Below are 17,736 nucleotides of genomic sequence, written 5' to 3'. Positions count from 1 at the left end.
CTCAAGTCCATTAGTCAATATATTTGTCTTTTTGCCAGTACCATGATGTTTTGACCATTGTAGCTTTTTAATATGTTTTAAAGTCAGGTAGTGTGACTCCAACTTCATTGTTTTTCAAGATGTTCACTGTTCAGAGACCCTTTCCCTTGCAAATAAATTTGATAATTTGGCTTTTCCATTTCTGCAAAAAAAGGGCTAATGGAGTTTTTTTGGGATTGTGTTTAATCTGTGTATCAATTTAGGTAGAATATGACGTCTTAACAATATTTAGTCTTCCATTCCATTAAAGTGGAATGTCCTTCCATTTATTTAGGTCTGTTTTCATTTCATTTAGCAATGTCGTGTAGTGTTCTGTGTATAGGTCATTTACATCCTTGGTTAAATATATTCCTAGATATTTGATTTTTTAGCTGCTATTGTAAATGGAATTTTTTTCTTGAATTCCTCCTCACCTTGAGCATTACTGGTATATAGAAACACTACTAATTTTTGCATATTCATCTTGTGTCCTGCCACTTTGCTAAACTTGTTTTATTCGCTCTAGTAGCTTTATGGTAGATTATATGGGACTATGTCATCTGTAAATAATGAATGTTTTACTTCTTCTCTTCTGATTTGGATCCCTTTTATTTTTCTTGCCTAACTGTTGTAGAAGAACTTCTTACACAGTTTTGAATACCAGTGGGCATACTAATCTTGTTCTAGATCTTAGAGGGAAAGATTTCAGTCTTTCACCACTGAGTATGATGTTAGCTGTGGGTTTTTCCTATATACCCTTTATCGTGTTAAGGAAGTTTCCTTCTTTTCCTGTATTATGAATGTTTTTATCGAGAGGATGCTGAATTTTGTCAAATGCCTTTTCTACATCAGATGATCATGAGCTTTTTGTCCCTCAATTTTGTTAATGAGGTATATTACATTAATTGATTTTCTTGTCTTGAACCACCCTTGCATACCTGGGATAAAAACCCTGATCATGGTGCATTGTTGGAGTCTGTTTGCCATTATTTTGTTGGGGAATTTTACATTTAAATTCATTAGAGATTGGTCTGTAATTTTCTTTTCTTATAGCATCATTATCTGGCTTTGATATTAGGTTGATGTTGGCTTCATAGAAAGAGTCATGTAACATTTCTTCTTCAGTTTTTTTGAAGAGTTTGGGCAGGATCAGTATTAATCTTTGAATGATTGGTAGAATTAATCTGTGAAGCCATCTTGTGGAGAAGTAGGAGCCTGTGACCACCCCACCAGAGAGAAAAATTCCACAGCCCCTAACCGCATATATCTCGCTTCTGTAACAAGCTTGCTCGACTGTAAAACCTTATCTGAAAGCCTCCTCCTATAGAAAGTCTTGTCAGCCCCTGCCAAAAGACCAACCTGACCCAGACCCTTGTAAATAACAAGAACTCCCCAACTGCTTGTCTCCCCTGATAGAATCCCCAGCACTTAATTAACTGCAAACATCTGCTTCTGTACGTGCTTGCTTGCTGAGCTATTGCCCCCCCACCCCCCCACCCCCGCCCTGAACCTAAAGGCCTATATAAGCAAACTCCCCCCCCCCCCCCGCCCCCCCGCCACCCGGGGCTGCTCTCTCCTTTGTGTAGGATGGGGCAGTCGCCACGCAGCTAATAAAGCTGTCAATTGGAACTTTATTCAGAGTCTGAGTTGGTCGATATTGCTGGTCTATAACATCCTGATCCTGGGCCCTTCTTTTTTGGGAGGTTTTTGATGACTGATTCAATCTATTTACTTGTGATTGGTCTGTTGAGGTCTTCTATTTCAAGAGTCAGTGTAGATTGTTCATGTGTTTTTAAGAACTTATCCATTTCTTCTAAATTATTTTAAATTATAGGAATACAGCTGTTCATAGTATCCTCTTATGATCCTTTTTATATCTGTGGAGTCTGTGATGATGTCCCCTCTCTCTTTTAATCTTTTTGTTTATTCTCTTTTTTTTAAATTTTCAACTCCATTTATTTCTGTTCTAATCTTTGTTATTTTGTTCCTTCTTCTTTTCTGGAATTAGTTTTCCTTTTCTGTTTCTGGGTCCTACAGATGTGCAGTTATGTCTCTGATTTTAGTTCTTTTTTTTTAATGTAGGCATTTATGGGTATAAATTTTCCTTATTTTAACTGCCTTTGCTACAGCCCATAAGTTTTGTTTGTTTGTTTGTTTCTTTGTTTTGAGGTACCGGGGGTCAGGGATTGAACCTGGGACCTCATATGTGGGAAGCTGGCACTCAACCACTGAGCCACATCAGCTTCTCTGAGTTGGTTTTTTGTTGTTGCTGTTTGTTTTGCTTGCTGTTTGTTTTTGTTTTTTCAAATGGCACCAGAACCAAACCCAGGACCTCCCATGTGGGAGGTGGGCACTCAACCATTTAAACCACTTCCATTCCCCTGCATCCCATAAGTTTTTTTAAATTAATTTATTGAAGTATATCACTCATACATAAACATACATAAACAATAAGTGTATTATAATAGTATTGGACTTACAAAACAAACATATATAACATCATACAAGACTCTCATAACTCACCCTACTACCAATAACTTGCATTGTTATTAAACCTTTTTAACTAATGATTAAAGAGCATTGTGAATATATTACTACTAACCAAAGTATTTTCCCCAAGCAACCGTATTATTATTTTTATGTCATTTATATATGAATATACATACACAATTAAGTATCTAGTAAGAGTTGTGAACTTGTAAAGCAAACATGCATAGCATCATACAGGGGACCCATACATTGACCCTCTGCCAACACCTTGCATTGTCGTGAGATGTTTATTACAAATTATGAAAGAATATTGTCAAAATCTTATTACTCATCATAGCCCTTATCTTACATTTGGTGTGTTTTTCCCCCAACCCACCCTATTATTATTTTTTAAATATATTTTTTATGACAGAAGTTGTAAACTTATAAAACAATCATGGACATATGCAGAATTCGAAAACAACACCCCTCCATTAGCACACCACAACACACTGCAATGGAACATTTGCACCAGATAAGATAATATCATCTGATTCTTATCATGTCCAAAGTGTACATTTGGCTCACATTTTCCACACTGCCTCCTTACCAACACAGTATATCTTTCACATAGATGCAATTATATTATATTATTACTGCTAACCACACATAGGCCACTCCACCTGTATTTTTCACATGCTTTTCTACATTCCCAGCACCCTGCAGTAGTGATGTACCTTTGCTGTAGCTCACAAAGGACAGTCTTGCATCTGTACCATCAACCACAATTCTCATCCATCTCTTGGTTTACTGTGCTGTTCAGTTCCTAGTATATTCTCTAACATTCTGTCAATTGGCATTTACATACCTAGACTACCATTTTCAGCCACATCCCCATTTATAACGTAGCTGTTACTCACTGTATGTTACCATCCACTCTATACATTTCCAGACTTTTACAGTAAAGCTAATTATTTTTTTTTTAATTTTTTAATTTTTTATTGACTTTGTAATAATATTACATTAAAAATATATATGTGAGGTCCCATTCAACCCCACCCCCCCACCCCCCCCTCTCCCCCCCCCCAACAACACTCGTTCCCATCATCATGACACATCCATTGGATTTGGTAAGTACATCTTTGGGCACCTCTGCACCTCATATACATTGGTTCACATCATGGCCCATACTCTCCTCTATTCCATCATGTAGGCCCTGTGAGGATTTACAATGTCCGGTGATTACCTCTGAAGCACCATCCAGGGCAGCTCCATGTCCCGAAGACGCCTCCACCTCTCATCTCTTCCTGCCTTTCCCCATACCCTTTGTCCATTATGTCCACTTTTCCCAATCCAATGCCACCTCTTCTATGTGGACACTGGATTGGTTGTGTCCATTGCACCTTTATGTCAAGAGGAGGCTCAGATTCCACCTGGATGCTGGATGCAATCCTCCCATTTTCAGTTGTAATCACTCTAGGCTCCATGGTGTGGTGGTTGTCCTTCTTCACCTCCATCTTAGCTGAGTGTGGTAAGTCCAATAAATCAGATTGTAGGTGCTGGAGTCTGTTGAGGCTCAGGATCTGGCTATCACATTGTCAGTCCAGAGATTCAAATCCCCTAAATATATCTTAAACCCCAACATTAACTGCACCTCCAGCACATTAGCATGAAAGTTACAGTAAAGCTAATTAAAACTTCTACATACATTAAACATCAGTAGTCCATCTCAGTCCTCCTCTTATCTTCTTTAAGAATCCACCACCTACCACTAGGTCCACCATTTGTTGAATGGACTGTTCTACCCAAACTATGTGAGTTTGACAGGCTAGTCAAAAATCACTTGACCGTACATGTGAGGGTCTGTTTCTGAACCATCAGTTTGGTTCCATTCATCTATGAGTCTGTCTTTATGCCAGTCCCATGCTATTTTTACCACTACAGCTAGGTAATATGATTTAGAGTCTGGATATGAGGGTTCACTTTTCCTTTTTATGATGTTTCTGGCTATTCAGGACCCCTTACCCTTCCAAATAAATTTGATGATTGTGATTTCAATTTTTTTTAATGCTCGTAGAATTTTTATCGGATTTTATTGAATCTGTATATGAAATTGAGTAGAATTGACATTTTAATGCTATTTAGTCTTCTAATCCATGAGCATACAATGTTCTTCCACTTATTTAGGCCTTTTTTGATTTCTTTTAACATTGGGTTGCAATTTTCTGAATAAAAGTGCTCTACATCGTTGGTTAAGTTTATTCCTGACTATTTGAGTTTTATCTGTCATATTTTATTTTCACCACTCTTTTGACACTTTTAATTACTTTCATTGGTATAATCTTCATTTCTAGACTCTCTTCCAGGCCTCTTTCTCCTGTCTTTTCTTTTCAGATCGAGCACACCCTCTAGTATTTCCTGAAAATCTGATCTTTTGCTTAGAAATTCTCTCAGTTTCTGTTTACCTGTGAGTATTCTAATCTCGCCCTCATTTTTGAAAGACAGTCTTGCTGGATATGTGATTCCTGGCTGGAAGTTTTTCTCTTGTAGCATCTTAAATATATCAGACCACTGTCTTCTTGCCTCCATGGTTTCTGGTGAGATATTAGCATTTATCTTATTAGATATCCCTTATATGTTATGCATTGCTTTTCTCTTGCTGTTCTCAGAATTTTCTCTTTATCTTTGGCATTTGACATTCTGATGAGTATGTGTCTCGGAGTTGGTCTATTAGGATTTTTTCAGATGGGAGTACATTGTGCTTCTTGGACATGGATATCTATGGCCTTCAATTGAGTTGGGAAATTTTCCACCATTATTTCTTCAAATATTCCTTCTGCCCCTTTTCCCTTCTCTTCTCCTTCTGGAACACCCATGACACATATGTTTGCACACCTTTTGCTGTCATTTAGTTCCCTGAGACCTTGTTCTATGTTTTCCATTCTTTTCTTCTTCTGTTCTTTTGCATGTTCACTTTCAGAGGCCATTTCTTCAGCTCACCAATCCTTTCTTCTGCCTCCTCAAATCTGCAATTATATGATCCCATTATTTTTAAAATATCATTTATTGCCCCTTTCATACCCATAAGATCTGCTATTTTTCTATGTGTGCTTTCAAATTCTTCTTTGTGCTTATCCAGTGTTTCTTAATATCCTTAGTCTCTTTAGCCATCTCATTGAATTTATTAAAGAGATTTGTTTGAACATCTATGATTAGTTGTCTCAACTCCTTTATGTCATCTGGAGACTTAACTGGTTCCTTTAACTGGGCCTTATCTTCCTATTTCTTGATGAGGACTGTAATTTTTTGTTGGTGCCTTGGCATCTGGATTACTAGAGTATTTATTCTGGGTGCAGTTTTTCTCTTTAGTTTAGGACTTTCTGCACTTTCTCTTGCTGGTTGTGCAGTAGGAGCCAAGGTTGTAGTTGGTGCTATAAGCAGTGTAGGCTCAAGCTGTCCTCATTACGCCAGGGACCAATAAAGCTTCTCCCAACTTTCTCCTTTGGCAGGGGTAGGGACAGAGCCACATCTGTGTGGAATAATCCAAGTCGTGCAGGCCTAGACTGTTGTTGCCCAGAGAGACTGATAAAGCTTCACGTCCCTCCCTCCCCTGCCTGGAGCAGGGATGGGGCTGCAGGTGTGGCAACAATCTATGCTGTGTGGGTCCAAGATGACCACAGTTGCCCTGAAAGACTTCTGGTTTTCAGTCTGTGCCAGCCAGAGGTACCTGCAGTTACATGGATAGGCTGGTGCAGGGCTCTCCAGCCTCCTCCCTGCCAGAGGTGGGGCTGAATCCTTGTCTAGGGCTATAGGCCAATTTGGGTGAACAAAACTGGTCCCTACCATCACTGTGATTTTCAGTCAGCCTGGCTTCCCCTCAGGCTGGGGGCAGAGTCAAAATGGCAGGCAGCATCCTCTTTCCTACTCTGGCAGATTCACACCCTAGCTGTTCCCACAGTTATATCTTAACCAGCCGAGTCTACCAATCAGGAACCGAAATCGGCAGCCAACTATCTCCTCCTTCCTTGTTTTGGGAAATGGAGCTTCCAAATCCAGACTCAGAATAGCTACTGGGGTGGCTTGTGCTGCCAGAGTAGGATAATCACCGGCCTCCATGACCTGGTCAGTAATTTCCCAGAGAGGCTGGTGCAGGCTCCCCAGCTTCCTCCCTGCAAGATGTAGGGCTGGGGCCAAGGCTAGAGCTGCAATCCAGTCTGGAGGGAAAGAAGCTGGTCCCCACGATCACTGGGATTTTCAGTCCTCCCCATTTCCCCTTTTGCCTGGTGTGGAGTTAAGATGGTAGCTTCCAGCCTCTTTCTGGCTTGGACAGGCTCAAACATTAGCTGTTCTCAGGATTATACTTTAGCCCACTGAATTTACTCATCAGTAGCTGAAGTTGGGTCCCAACTGTCTCTTCTTCCCGCATTTTTGGGAACTGGATCTTTCAATTCTAGCCATGGAACAGCTCCCGAGGCAGCTTGTACCTCCAGTGGAGGATGGACACTGGCCTCTGTGGCATAGAGCACTCTACTTAGGACTCTTCTCTGCAGATGGGCAATCTCCTCCTTCCATTCCTTCAAGGACGTGGCAGGATGCTCTTCTGGTCTCTTGGAACTCCCAAACAGGTGCTTCAGCTAGCTCTGGATAGCTCTGGGTATTTCCTAACTGCCCTGTAGCAGGAGCTGACTCTAGGAGCTCCTTACTCCACTGCTATCTTGCTGGGTGTCCCATCCCATAAGTTTTTATATGATTTGTTTTCATTTGCCTCGAGATCTGTACTGATTTATCTTGCCAATTTTTTTTTTTTGACTCATTAATTTAAGAGTTTTTGTTTAACTTCCATATATTTGTGAATTTTCCTATTCTCTGCCCTTAATTGATTTCCAGCTTCTTTTCAATGTGGTCAGAGAAAGTGTTCTGTATTATTTCAATCTTTCTTTATTCATTGAGACTTGTTCTGTGACCTAACATATTGTCTGTTCTGGAGAATGATCCACAAACACTTGAGAATAATATATATCCTGCTGATTTGGGGTGCAGTGATCTGTGTATCATATATTCATTTATCATATTATACAATATCTCTCTTTCCTTATTGATCCTCTGTCTAGATATTCTATTACTGAGAGTGGTATATTGAAGTCTCTCACTATTCTTGTAGAGGTGTCTATTTCTTCCTTTTGTTTTTTTTTTTAATATTTATTTTTTTATTTATTCCCCCCCCCCTTATTATTTGCACTTGCTTGTGCTGTGTCTTTAGGAGGCACCAGGAACCGAACCTGGGACCACCAATGTGGGAAGGAGGCTCCTATTGCTTGAACTGCCTTCATTCCCTGCTTTTGTTGTGTCTCTCATTTTTTTTCTTCTTGTTTCTCTTATTGCATCGTCTTGTTGCATCGTCTTGCTGCATTTGCCCATCACTCCAGCTTACTAGGACTGAACCACGGACCTCCCATGTGGTAGATGGGAACTCAATAGCCTGAGCCACATCCACTTCCTTCTTCCCTTAGTTTTGCCAGTGTTTGCCTCATGTATTTTGGGACACCGTGGTTAGGTGCATAAATATTTATTATTGTTTTTTCTTCTTGGTTGATTGAGCCTGTTATTAAAATATAATGTCCTTCTTTGTCTCTTATAACAGTTTTTCATTTAGCGTCTGTTTTGTCTGGTATTAGTATAGCTACCCTAGATCTTTTTTTGTTGTCATCATTGTTTGCATGGAGTATCATCTTCCAGCCTTTTACTTCACCCTATTTGTGTCCTGGGGTCTAAGGTAATTCTCTTGTAGACAACATATAGATGTATCATACACTTTTATCCATTCTGCCAATCTTTGCCTCTTAATTAGGGAGTTTAATCCATTAACATTCAATGTTATTACTGTAAAGGCAGTAGTTCAACTATTTTATCCTTAGGTTTTTATATTTCATGTTTTATTTTTGTCTCTTTTTACCCTTTTATGTATCCTTCCTAATAATTTTTATGTCTACAGTCTTATCCAAACCGTTCTCACTTGTTTTTTCCTTTCATCCTATAGAACTAACTCCCTTTAGTATTTCCTGTAGGATGTACCTCTTGCTGACGAATTCTCTCTGGTTCTGTTTATTTATAAATATTTTAATCTTTCCCACATTTTTAATTACCTGTGTTTAACTGATCGTAACTAGGCCAGAGATCCACAAAGGGGGTGCAGACCAGTTCCAAAGAGCCTTTTCCTTTGAGGCTGCCTCTCTCAATCTCTCCATTCTTTTCCTTCCTTGATGTTGTACTGTAGTCGCCTGCCCACTGGAATCCAAGCACCACTGTCTGACTTCCTCCTGCACACATATGTGCCCAGTGAGACCTCCCATGCCACTCTCCTGACCTAGTAAAGCTGTCCTCACAGGCTGCCCATTGCATTCCCCTCACCACTCACCCTATACCTGGCAGGTCCACTACCTTCAGGGGCCTTCCCTACTGATGCCCCCACAACTGCCTGGGGCACCCACATGGGCTTCCCGCATGCTTCCCCCATGACTGGCAGGGCCACTCATGCAGCCCTCCCCCTGCAACCCCCATGCGACTTCCGCCATGCTGGCAAGTCTGCCTGTCTTCCTGCCACTTCTGGAGGATGAGTGCACCCTACCACTCTACTCTGTCATCTTGGATCTGCCCTCCCCTTTTTTTAATTTCTTCTTCTTTTTAAAATTTTATTCTCCATTTCTGCAAAAAAACAATGAGAAAAAATGTCTTTTTAAACAATCATAAGAACATAGATTTTAACATAGTTTATTTCAGCGAGAGATAAGCATTCATGTAAAATGAATCTGTATGTGTGTATGCATTAAAACATGAGAGAAAATATAGTTCACCAGTTAGAAATCTGGTCAACATTAACTCCTCTCTCACCTTCTCACCTAGTCAAGTAAAGTTTTAGTGATTTTCAAGCACTATTCCAATGTTTTTCCTACTTTCCATCTCTTTTGCCATTGCTTAATTTTAGTCACTTATCATCTCCCATTCCCTTGCTATATAGGAATATCTAACATGTAAACTCTACCTAAAATTCTTTAATTATATCCCATTATTTACAGTACAAAGTCTAAACCCCTTGCCCTGTCTAAAAGACCTTACAAAATCAGGGCTTGACTACTACTTCTGCATTCCCCATCTCCTACATTGCTCTGGAAACTGCAGACTGTAGCTTTTGAAGTAGTTCATAGAGTCTGTCTCTCAAGGCCTTTGCTTATCCTATTGCTTCTACTCATAATTATCTTCTCTTCCCATTCATCATCTCTCATTCCCCTATCCCCTCTTTCACCCCAGCTACTTGTCCTTTTAGAACTCAGTTCTGGAGTCTCCTTTACCAGAAGGCCTTCCCTAACCTTACTGTCAGCCCTAGGCTAAGATAGGCACCCCTCCAACATGCTTCTCTCTTGCACTCACCACTTGTCATGTCATGAATTCCTTCTTGGTTTCTCTCCCTCACCAGACAAGGGCAGGAACCACCATTTTCCTCATTGTAACTCTGGTGCTTAACCACTATGCATAGTACTGTTTATTTGCTTGACAATTAAATTCCACCACCTTTGTCTCTCCCCCAGCCTTCTCCACTGCCCCCCCTCATGAATCCTAACCAAAAAGTGGTTTCATGTTAAATTTTAGAAATTAACTCTTCATTCATAGCAGTGTGGGAAAAAATGTTTCTTTGGAATCACATATCTCTGATTCAAATAATATACCAGATTACAAGGGTGAGAGAGATAAAGCAGATAAATTTCATTCAGTGTTAAAATTGATATAGATCTTGATAAATAATTAATGTATAATTTCTGCAGTGTTTATGATATTTACATTGTGCCATTTTAAATTATGCCAAAATTTTTATAGGAGCACACAGACTTTTAGACTATTTTCAGAATAGAACTGCAGTTATTAAATATTTATTCATGTGGGTGCAAATGGGTATGGTTGAAAAAAACTGATTATGCTTAATAACCTGTAGTAAGTGGTGCTGAGTGCCTGAAATGATGCCAAAACCGGGGACCAACAAACGCCAAAGAAATATTATTTTAGTATTTTGGGCTGGTTGTGCTTTTTCTTTTTTAAACCATTTGTATGTAGTTGAAAATTCTGCTGAGAACATCCACAGACCAGGGAAATGATTAGGTTCAGAGTTGAGTAATAGACTAGGGCAGTTTTTGAGCTAATTTTCATAGTATTTTAGAGAGAGACATTTGACTTTTAAGCTAAACAAACCGAGTTGCTAATAAACATAGTCATGTCTTCTATCTGATTGAATGATTAGAACACAAATTATGTTCTTTCATGCCAGGATATTACAGCTCATGTTTCTGAAAAGACTCTTTCCAGATGTTAGTTTTTCCACTGTAACCAGTTTTTCTTGTTTTATAGAATGGTAGTTTGAAAGATAAACTGTTCATAACATTGAACAGAGTAGAGTTCATAATTAGATTTCTTACCAGAAGATGCATATTTTTGTTCTTTAATGCTCTTTCAATCATTTCAATAGCAAAAAGTTTGATTTTTCATGGCTTATTTCTAGGTAAAAGATTTTTTACAATCATGTGATGAATTATATAACATGGTTTACTTTTCCTACTACAGTTATTCATAAGGAATTTTACTGAAATTAAAGGCTGTAGATCATGATTAGCTATAATTATAAGTTGGTTGTTTTCAGCAAAGATTTTGGTTCATGGTGAAGTGACATTTTCTTGTTTGAAAATGTATTTATTGTATAAACAAAGACTAATAAAGCCAGTAGGCCTTGGCTTTTATTTTAGCATGATAATTTCTATGATTGCAGAATAATTTCTATGTAAATAGGATGTTTTCATGTACAGCTTCCAAATGGCTTGCTTCTGTGGCTATAATTCCATAATGAACTGCTAACTTAAATTATCGTGCACTGAAATTGTCTAAAGTGCACAATAGCACACACACACAACAACAACTTCAGATTCTAGAAGAGTGCCATCTCTTTATTTGTTTCATTTCTGTAATTATACCTTTGTGGTATGTCTTCCCCAACACCCATTCTTCAAGGCTCTGCAAAAAACCTTCAGGAAATTAGGCTTATATTTATAATAAAATAGAAATAGTAAATTGTCTTTGAAATAAACAACTTTCACCCCTCCCAAATTCATGCCTCCCTCCCAGGAAGACATAACTGTTTTTCTTACCTTGGGCTGCCCTTCAGATGATCTTTTCTCTCTTTCATAGTGACCTTGAGCCTGAATGGTTGGACAGTGTGCAGAAAAATGGAGAGCTCTTTTATTTGGAATTGAGTGAGAGTGAAGAAGAAAGTGTCCTTCCTGAGACACCTACAGTGAATCACGTTAGGTTCAGTGAAAATGAGATTATTATTGAAGATGATGATTACAAAGAAGGGAAAAAATATGAACCCAAACTCAAGCGCTTTACCAAAATTTTGAAAAGTAAAAGACTTTTACCCAAGCGCTATAATAAAAAAAATGGCAGTGACAACGGGCCAGTATCCATTCTGAAGCATCAGTCCCATCAGAAAACCGGAATCATTGTTCAGCAGCGATACAAAGATGTGAATATTTATGTTAACCCCAAAAAGCTGACTGTCACCAAAGCCAAAGAGCCATTCAAGCTTCTGGAAGTACTAATTGGGATTATCCATCAGACCAAGTGGAACTGGAGAAGAACTGGAAAACAGGGAGGTGGAGAGAGGCTTGTGGTCCATGGCTTGCTGCCAGGAGGATCTGCTCTGAAAAGTGGTCAGGTATTAATTGGTAAGTGTTGCTGCTCAGCAGCAGTCCTTGTTTTCAGAAATAAATGGTGAATGATGGTGCCTTGCGAGGGACACGATACAAACAGAACTATATACAGAACCCCAACAGGTTATGGACGAATTGATGATATTTGAAGTAGTGAAATTATTCAGGATGATGTACTACAAGGCAAGTGTTCTTAAAATAAGCACTTAATGTGTTGAATATGTGTCTGTGTCATTAAGGCCAGGGAATAGCTTAACTAATTGTCTTTTTGAGTTTTGAATTATATAATTTTATTTTATCTTGGCTGTATTTGCTGACAAGAAAAAGAAAATATATTGATTGTACAGTGATAATTTGGGTTTAAATGGTCTATGTCCAATGACATGATAAAATTATATAATTTATGACTAAAACTACTTTTAAATTATATGTTTGCACTTGAGTACTCTACATTCTTGGAGTGGTTTTAAGCTGTTTCATTTGGCATATTTAGCAATAATAGTGTCATACATAAATTTTCTTTTAAGGTTGCTTGTCATAAACTATCCCAGAGTTATGAGGGAAAAATCCATAAGTTATTCTAAATATTTAAGATGAACATTTTGTTTTGCTGATAAATTTTAAGCTGACAGACATGTTTGAGTTACTAACAACCTTATTATTCAATTAAAGATAAATTGTTTTAGTTTGCTAAAAGCTACCAGAAACAATGTACCAGAAATGGGTTGACTTTTATAATGGGGATTAATTTATTAAGCTTACAGTTCCAAGGCTGGGAAAAATGTCCAGATCAAGATATCAGGTGACCTTCTCTCCGAATACCCACATCTAGTGATCCTGCACTCCTCTGTCAAATAGGAAGGCACATAGCAGTATATCCCTTCTCCTCTGGGTCTGGTTGCTTTCAGCTTCTGGCTTTCTCTCTCCCAGGTTCCTTTGATATCAGCTTCTGGCTTCCAGGACTTTCTCAGTTTCTGGGAAACTGAAAAACTGAGAAACTCTGTTCTCTTTCTCCATATCCATCCTGTTTATAATCTCTCTCTGTTTTCATCCTATTTATAAAGGACTCCAGTGAGAGGATTAAGACCCACCCTGGGTCATGCCTTACTTCTGATTAGAAGGTCCCAACTACGATAGGTTCATCCCACACGAGTAGATTAGCTCTAAGGACATTATCTTTTCTGGGGTCCATAAAGCTTCAAACTACCATTAATCCAAATGTGAGACTATTTTATTAATGAAATTTAAAAGCTTTAACAGTTTTGAAAGTTGACAGTCTAAGTTGCAGTAGCTTAAGAGATTTAGATATAGGAACTTTCATTGATACTTTAGAAACATTTTAACACTCAGCTAAGATGGAGTTGAAGAAGGACAACCACCACACCATGGAGCCTAGAGTGATTACAACTGAAAATGGGAGGATTGCATCCAGCATCCATGTGGAATCTGAAGCCTCCTCTTGACATAGAGGTGCAATGGACACAACCAATCCAATGTCCACATAGAAGAGGTGGCATTGGATTGGGAAAAGTGGACATGGTGGACGATGGGTATGGGGAAAGGCAGGAAGAGATGAGAGGTGGAGGCGTCTTTGGGACATGGAGCTGCCCTGGATGGTGCTTCAGAGGTAATCACCGGACATTGTAAATCCTCACAGGGCCCACTGGATGGAATGGAGGAGAGTATGGGCCATGATGTGAACCATTGTCTATGAGGTGCAGAGGTGCCCAAAGATGTACTTACCAAATCCAATGGATGTGTCATGATGATGGGAACAAGTGTTGTTGGGGGGGGGGAGAGGGGGGGTGGGGGGGGGGGGGTTGAATGGGACCTCACATATATATTTTTAATGTAATATTATTACAAAGTCAATAAAAATAAATATATAAATAAAAAAAAAAAGAAACATTTAAAAATATGTCTTACCTAAAGACTGAATTTCCTTTGTTCATTGATTCAACAGATAAATTTTTTTTTAGTATCTGCTAAGTGCCAGGAATACAAAATTAAATGGAAGGGCTGGGTTCCAAATAGGCAGATAGTTTCACATAGTGTGACAAGTGCCAGGTGTGGATTTACAACAAAGGTCTTATGGACCCATGTAGGCAGAGCATCTGTGGCAAAGTATGTGTTCCAAAGTGGTCATAACAAGATCTCCACAATCTAAAAAGAATTTTTAGAGTTTTGTATAACCCAGTCCATACAGGTTACAAAACTCCAAATTCTTTTTAGAATTATCTCTTGAAACCTGAGCCTCCTATTCCATGTTTCCTTTCCCCTGATCTTCACTCTAGTTACTGAACTTTCTAGGAATGAGGGCTACCTCTAGGCCCGATCTTTTTACACCAATTGTATGGAGGGAAAGAATAAACCATAGGGAGAAGAGATCTACAGTGGTAGTTCTACTGTTTATCCTTAGAACTCTCTAATTTTCTTTGGCAAATGTTAGTTCACTTCCTGGCTGATAGTGAAGGAAAGACAAACAGAGGCCTTATAGTTTCCTGTAAATAAATGTTAGAGTAGGAGATGAGTACCTCCAAATAGATGTCATTCATTCATTCAACAATATATATTAAATGCCTACTATGTACCAAGCACCATATCCATATTTTCCTCCAGGAACACACATGTATGAATCTATGATTCACACAAGAAACTTACAGTTAAGGAACAATATATAATAAATAAACCATGGAAAGTCTTAGAAAGTATCCCTATGGGGAAAAAAAAGAAATTTGACCCTATCTCACAGCATACATAAAAAGCAATTCTGAGTAGATTGCACATCTTAATATAAAATATAAAAGAATGAAATTTCTAGAATGTGGGGGAAAGATTTATTAAACAGCACTAATCAAAAATATAAGATGAAGTTGGTATACATTAAAATTAAGAACTTGAGTACATCAGAAAGAGAAGCGTAAAGGCAGACCTTATATAACTGATTTAGGACTTTTATAAAAAGAACTGCTAATCAATAACAAAAATATAGACAATTCAGTTAAATAATGGATAAGAAACCTGACGGGTACTTCACAAAAGAGGATATCCAAATGACCAATCCATATACAAAAGGCTTTCCAGCCTCATTATTCATCAGAGCAATACTAATTAAAACCATAAGATTCCCACTCCACAGACCCCAGAGCTGTTTAAATGAAACTGATAATACCAAGAGCTGGAGAGGAGGTAGAGCAATGGAAACTCTGATACACTGCAATTGAGAAACCCTCTTTGGAAAACTATTTTGTCAGTATCTTCCAAAGCTGAATATGTCATTGCCTACAATTTAGCAGTTCTACTTCAGGTGTGTATGTGAATGTTCTTAGCAGTATTATTTGTAATAACTGAAATTTGGAAACAACCCATATTGCTAAACAAGAGAGTGGATAAATTATGTGTGAAATATTTGTGCAATAGAATCTTATATAGCAACAAAAATGAACTGTAACTTCATGCTGCAATACGGATGTTTCTCAGAAACATAATGTTAAGCAAAAGCCAGGTACAAACAGGAAAAAAAATCTAAGAAGTTAGAAGTCAGAATAGTTTTATCTTTGGGGAAAGGGTTGGGTAGGGAGGGGTTGGGAGGGGGCACAAGCAGGATCTTGGGATGCTGGTAGTTATTTTTTGACCTGCATGTGGTTACATCCGTGTGTTGACTTTGTGATTATTCATTTTACTGTATTCCTATGCTTTGCAGTTTTCTACAGGTGTATTAAATAGCAATAAAATTTTTGAAAAATGAGACCAATGATGTCAACTTTGCAATGGAAAAAAAGTTTATGATTTATTAGTAAGTGAAAAAAAATCATTTGTCAAAATAAAATGATTATTTCATCCTTGGTACATAGCAAAATGCTTGGCTCAAGATAAGTCCTCAAAAAGCATTTATTTAAGGGAAACGGACTTTGGCCCAGTGGTTAGGGCGTCCGTCTACCACATGGGAGGCCCGCGGTTCGAGCCCCGGGCCTCCTTGACCCGTGTGGAGCTGGCCCATGCGCAGTGCTGATGCGCGCAAGGAGTGCTGTGCCACGCAAGGGTGTCCCCCGCGTAGGGGAGCCCCATGCGCAAGGAGTGCACCCGTAAGGAGAGCCGCCCAGCGCGAAGGAGGGAGCAGCCTGCCGAGGAATGGCGCCGCCCACACTTCCCGTGCCGCTGACGACAACAGAAGCGGACAAAGAAACAAGACGCAGCAAAAAGACACAGAAAACAGACAACCGGGGGAGGGGAATTAAATAAATAAAATAAAAACAAAAAACAAACAAAAAAAAAGCATTTATTTAATAAGTGAATGAATGAACAATGTAGCAATATATACAGAGAAAACAATTTGAAGTAAATATAATTACAGGAAAATGCTGAGTGCTGGGTTAGTGTGGTGGCATTGTGGGTGACTGGTTTCTCTACTTTTGCAATTCTTAAGATTTTATGAATATGTTTTATATTTTTTTAAGTGGTATATTTTAGAAAGAAAGACTGGACAATTTTTATTCCATAATGAACTCAGCTAATCCTATAAATTACTCCTGTGATGGAAATTTCTCAAATGTTTCCTAGTTACATTTCCCGCAGTGGTCTGTGGTTGAACAGTGAGGTAACCCCCTAGGCAGGAGGAACATGAAAACTTTACCCTGTGTAATGTGTTTTCCTGGGGTGAATTCGGCCATTTCGTAGCAGGAGAATGATCCTCCTTTGACTAATGTGCCTTGAAACATTAGTCCAATGACACTGGTGACTCTTCCTTTTTCCCCCTCAAAACAGCAGAACTGTATTCTGTTTTATCTTTGCAGGGATTTTAGGGGTTTTGCTGCCTTTTTGGTGTCATTTTTGCTATCCCTTCTGCCAAAGGCTTGCATCTTTATTTTTTATCTTTCTATTTCTGAGTTTTCTTTTAAAGTTTGACAGTCAGCTTATAGTTCTTGGGCTATCCAAAACTAGCCCACCCACCCAGATCAGAGCAAATGGAATTCCATCTTTTACCTGGAAGGTACATATCATTTCATTGGTCCATCTCAGAGTCACTTCAAGGGGTCCTGATAAAAATGTGGGCAAGACAAATATCTAGGGAAATAAGTAGAAATAGTACTTATTTTATAGAATGGGGAGAAACTTGCTGCTAAATTTTTTTATTTTTTTAAAAGATTTATTTATTTTATTTAATTCTCTCCCCTTCCCCCCTCCCTCCCCACCCCCCGTTGTCTGCTCTCTGTGTCTATTTGCTCGTGTTTTTCTTTGTCCGCTTCTGTTGTTGTCACCAGCAAGGGAATCTGTGTTTCTCCCTGTTGCGTCATCCTGTCATCCCTGTCAGCTCTCCGTGTGTGCGGCGCCATTCCTGGGCAGCTGTACTTTCTTTCCCACTGGGCAGCTCTCCTTAGGGTCGCAGTCCTTGCGTGTGGGGCTCCCCTACGCAGGGGACATGCCTGCGTGGCAGGGCACTCCTTGCACATATCAGCGCTGCACGTGGGCCAGCTCCGCACAGGTCAAGGAGGCCTGGGGT

At 39.0% G+C, this 17,736-nt stretch overlaps 1 protein-coding gene across 1 annotated transcript in view; it reads left to right on the top strand.

Moving 5' to 3' along the window:
• INTU (inturned planar cell polarity protein) overlaps positions 1-17,736 on the top strand; it is a 122,954-nt gene that overhangs the window by 15,135 nt on the left and 90,083 nt on the right. The window contains exon 2 of the mRNA XM_058292844.2: positions 11,713-12,251. Within this exon, the coding sequence (XP_058148827.1) occupies positions 11,713-12,251 (539 nt within the window). The remainder of the gene's footprint in view (positions 1-11,712; positions 12,252-17,736) is intronic.

Source organism: Dasypus novemcinctus, chromosome 1, assembly GCF_030445035.2.
Source record: "Dasypus novemcinctus isolate mDasNov1 chromosome 1, mDasNov1.1.hap2, whole genome shotgun sequence".
NCBI classification, from domain to species: Eukaryota; Metazoa; Chordata; class Mammalia; order Cingulata; family Dasypodidae; genus Dasypus; species Dasypus novemcinctus.
The sequence above is the reverse complement of the archived record's forward strand: the minus strand, read 5'-3'. Positions and strand labels throughout refer to the sequence as shown.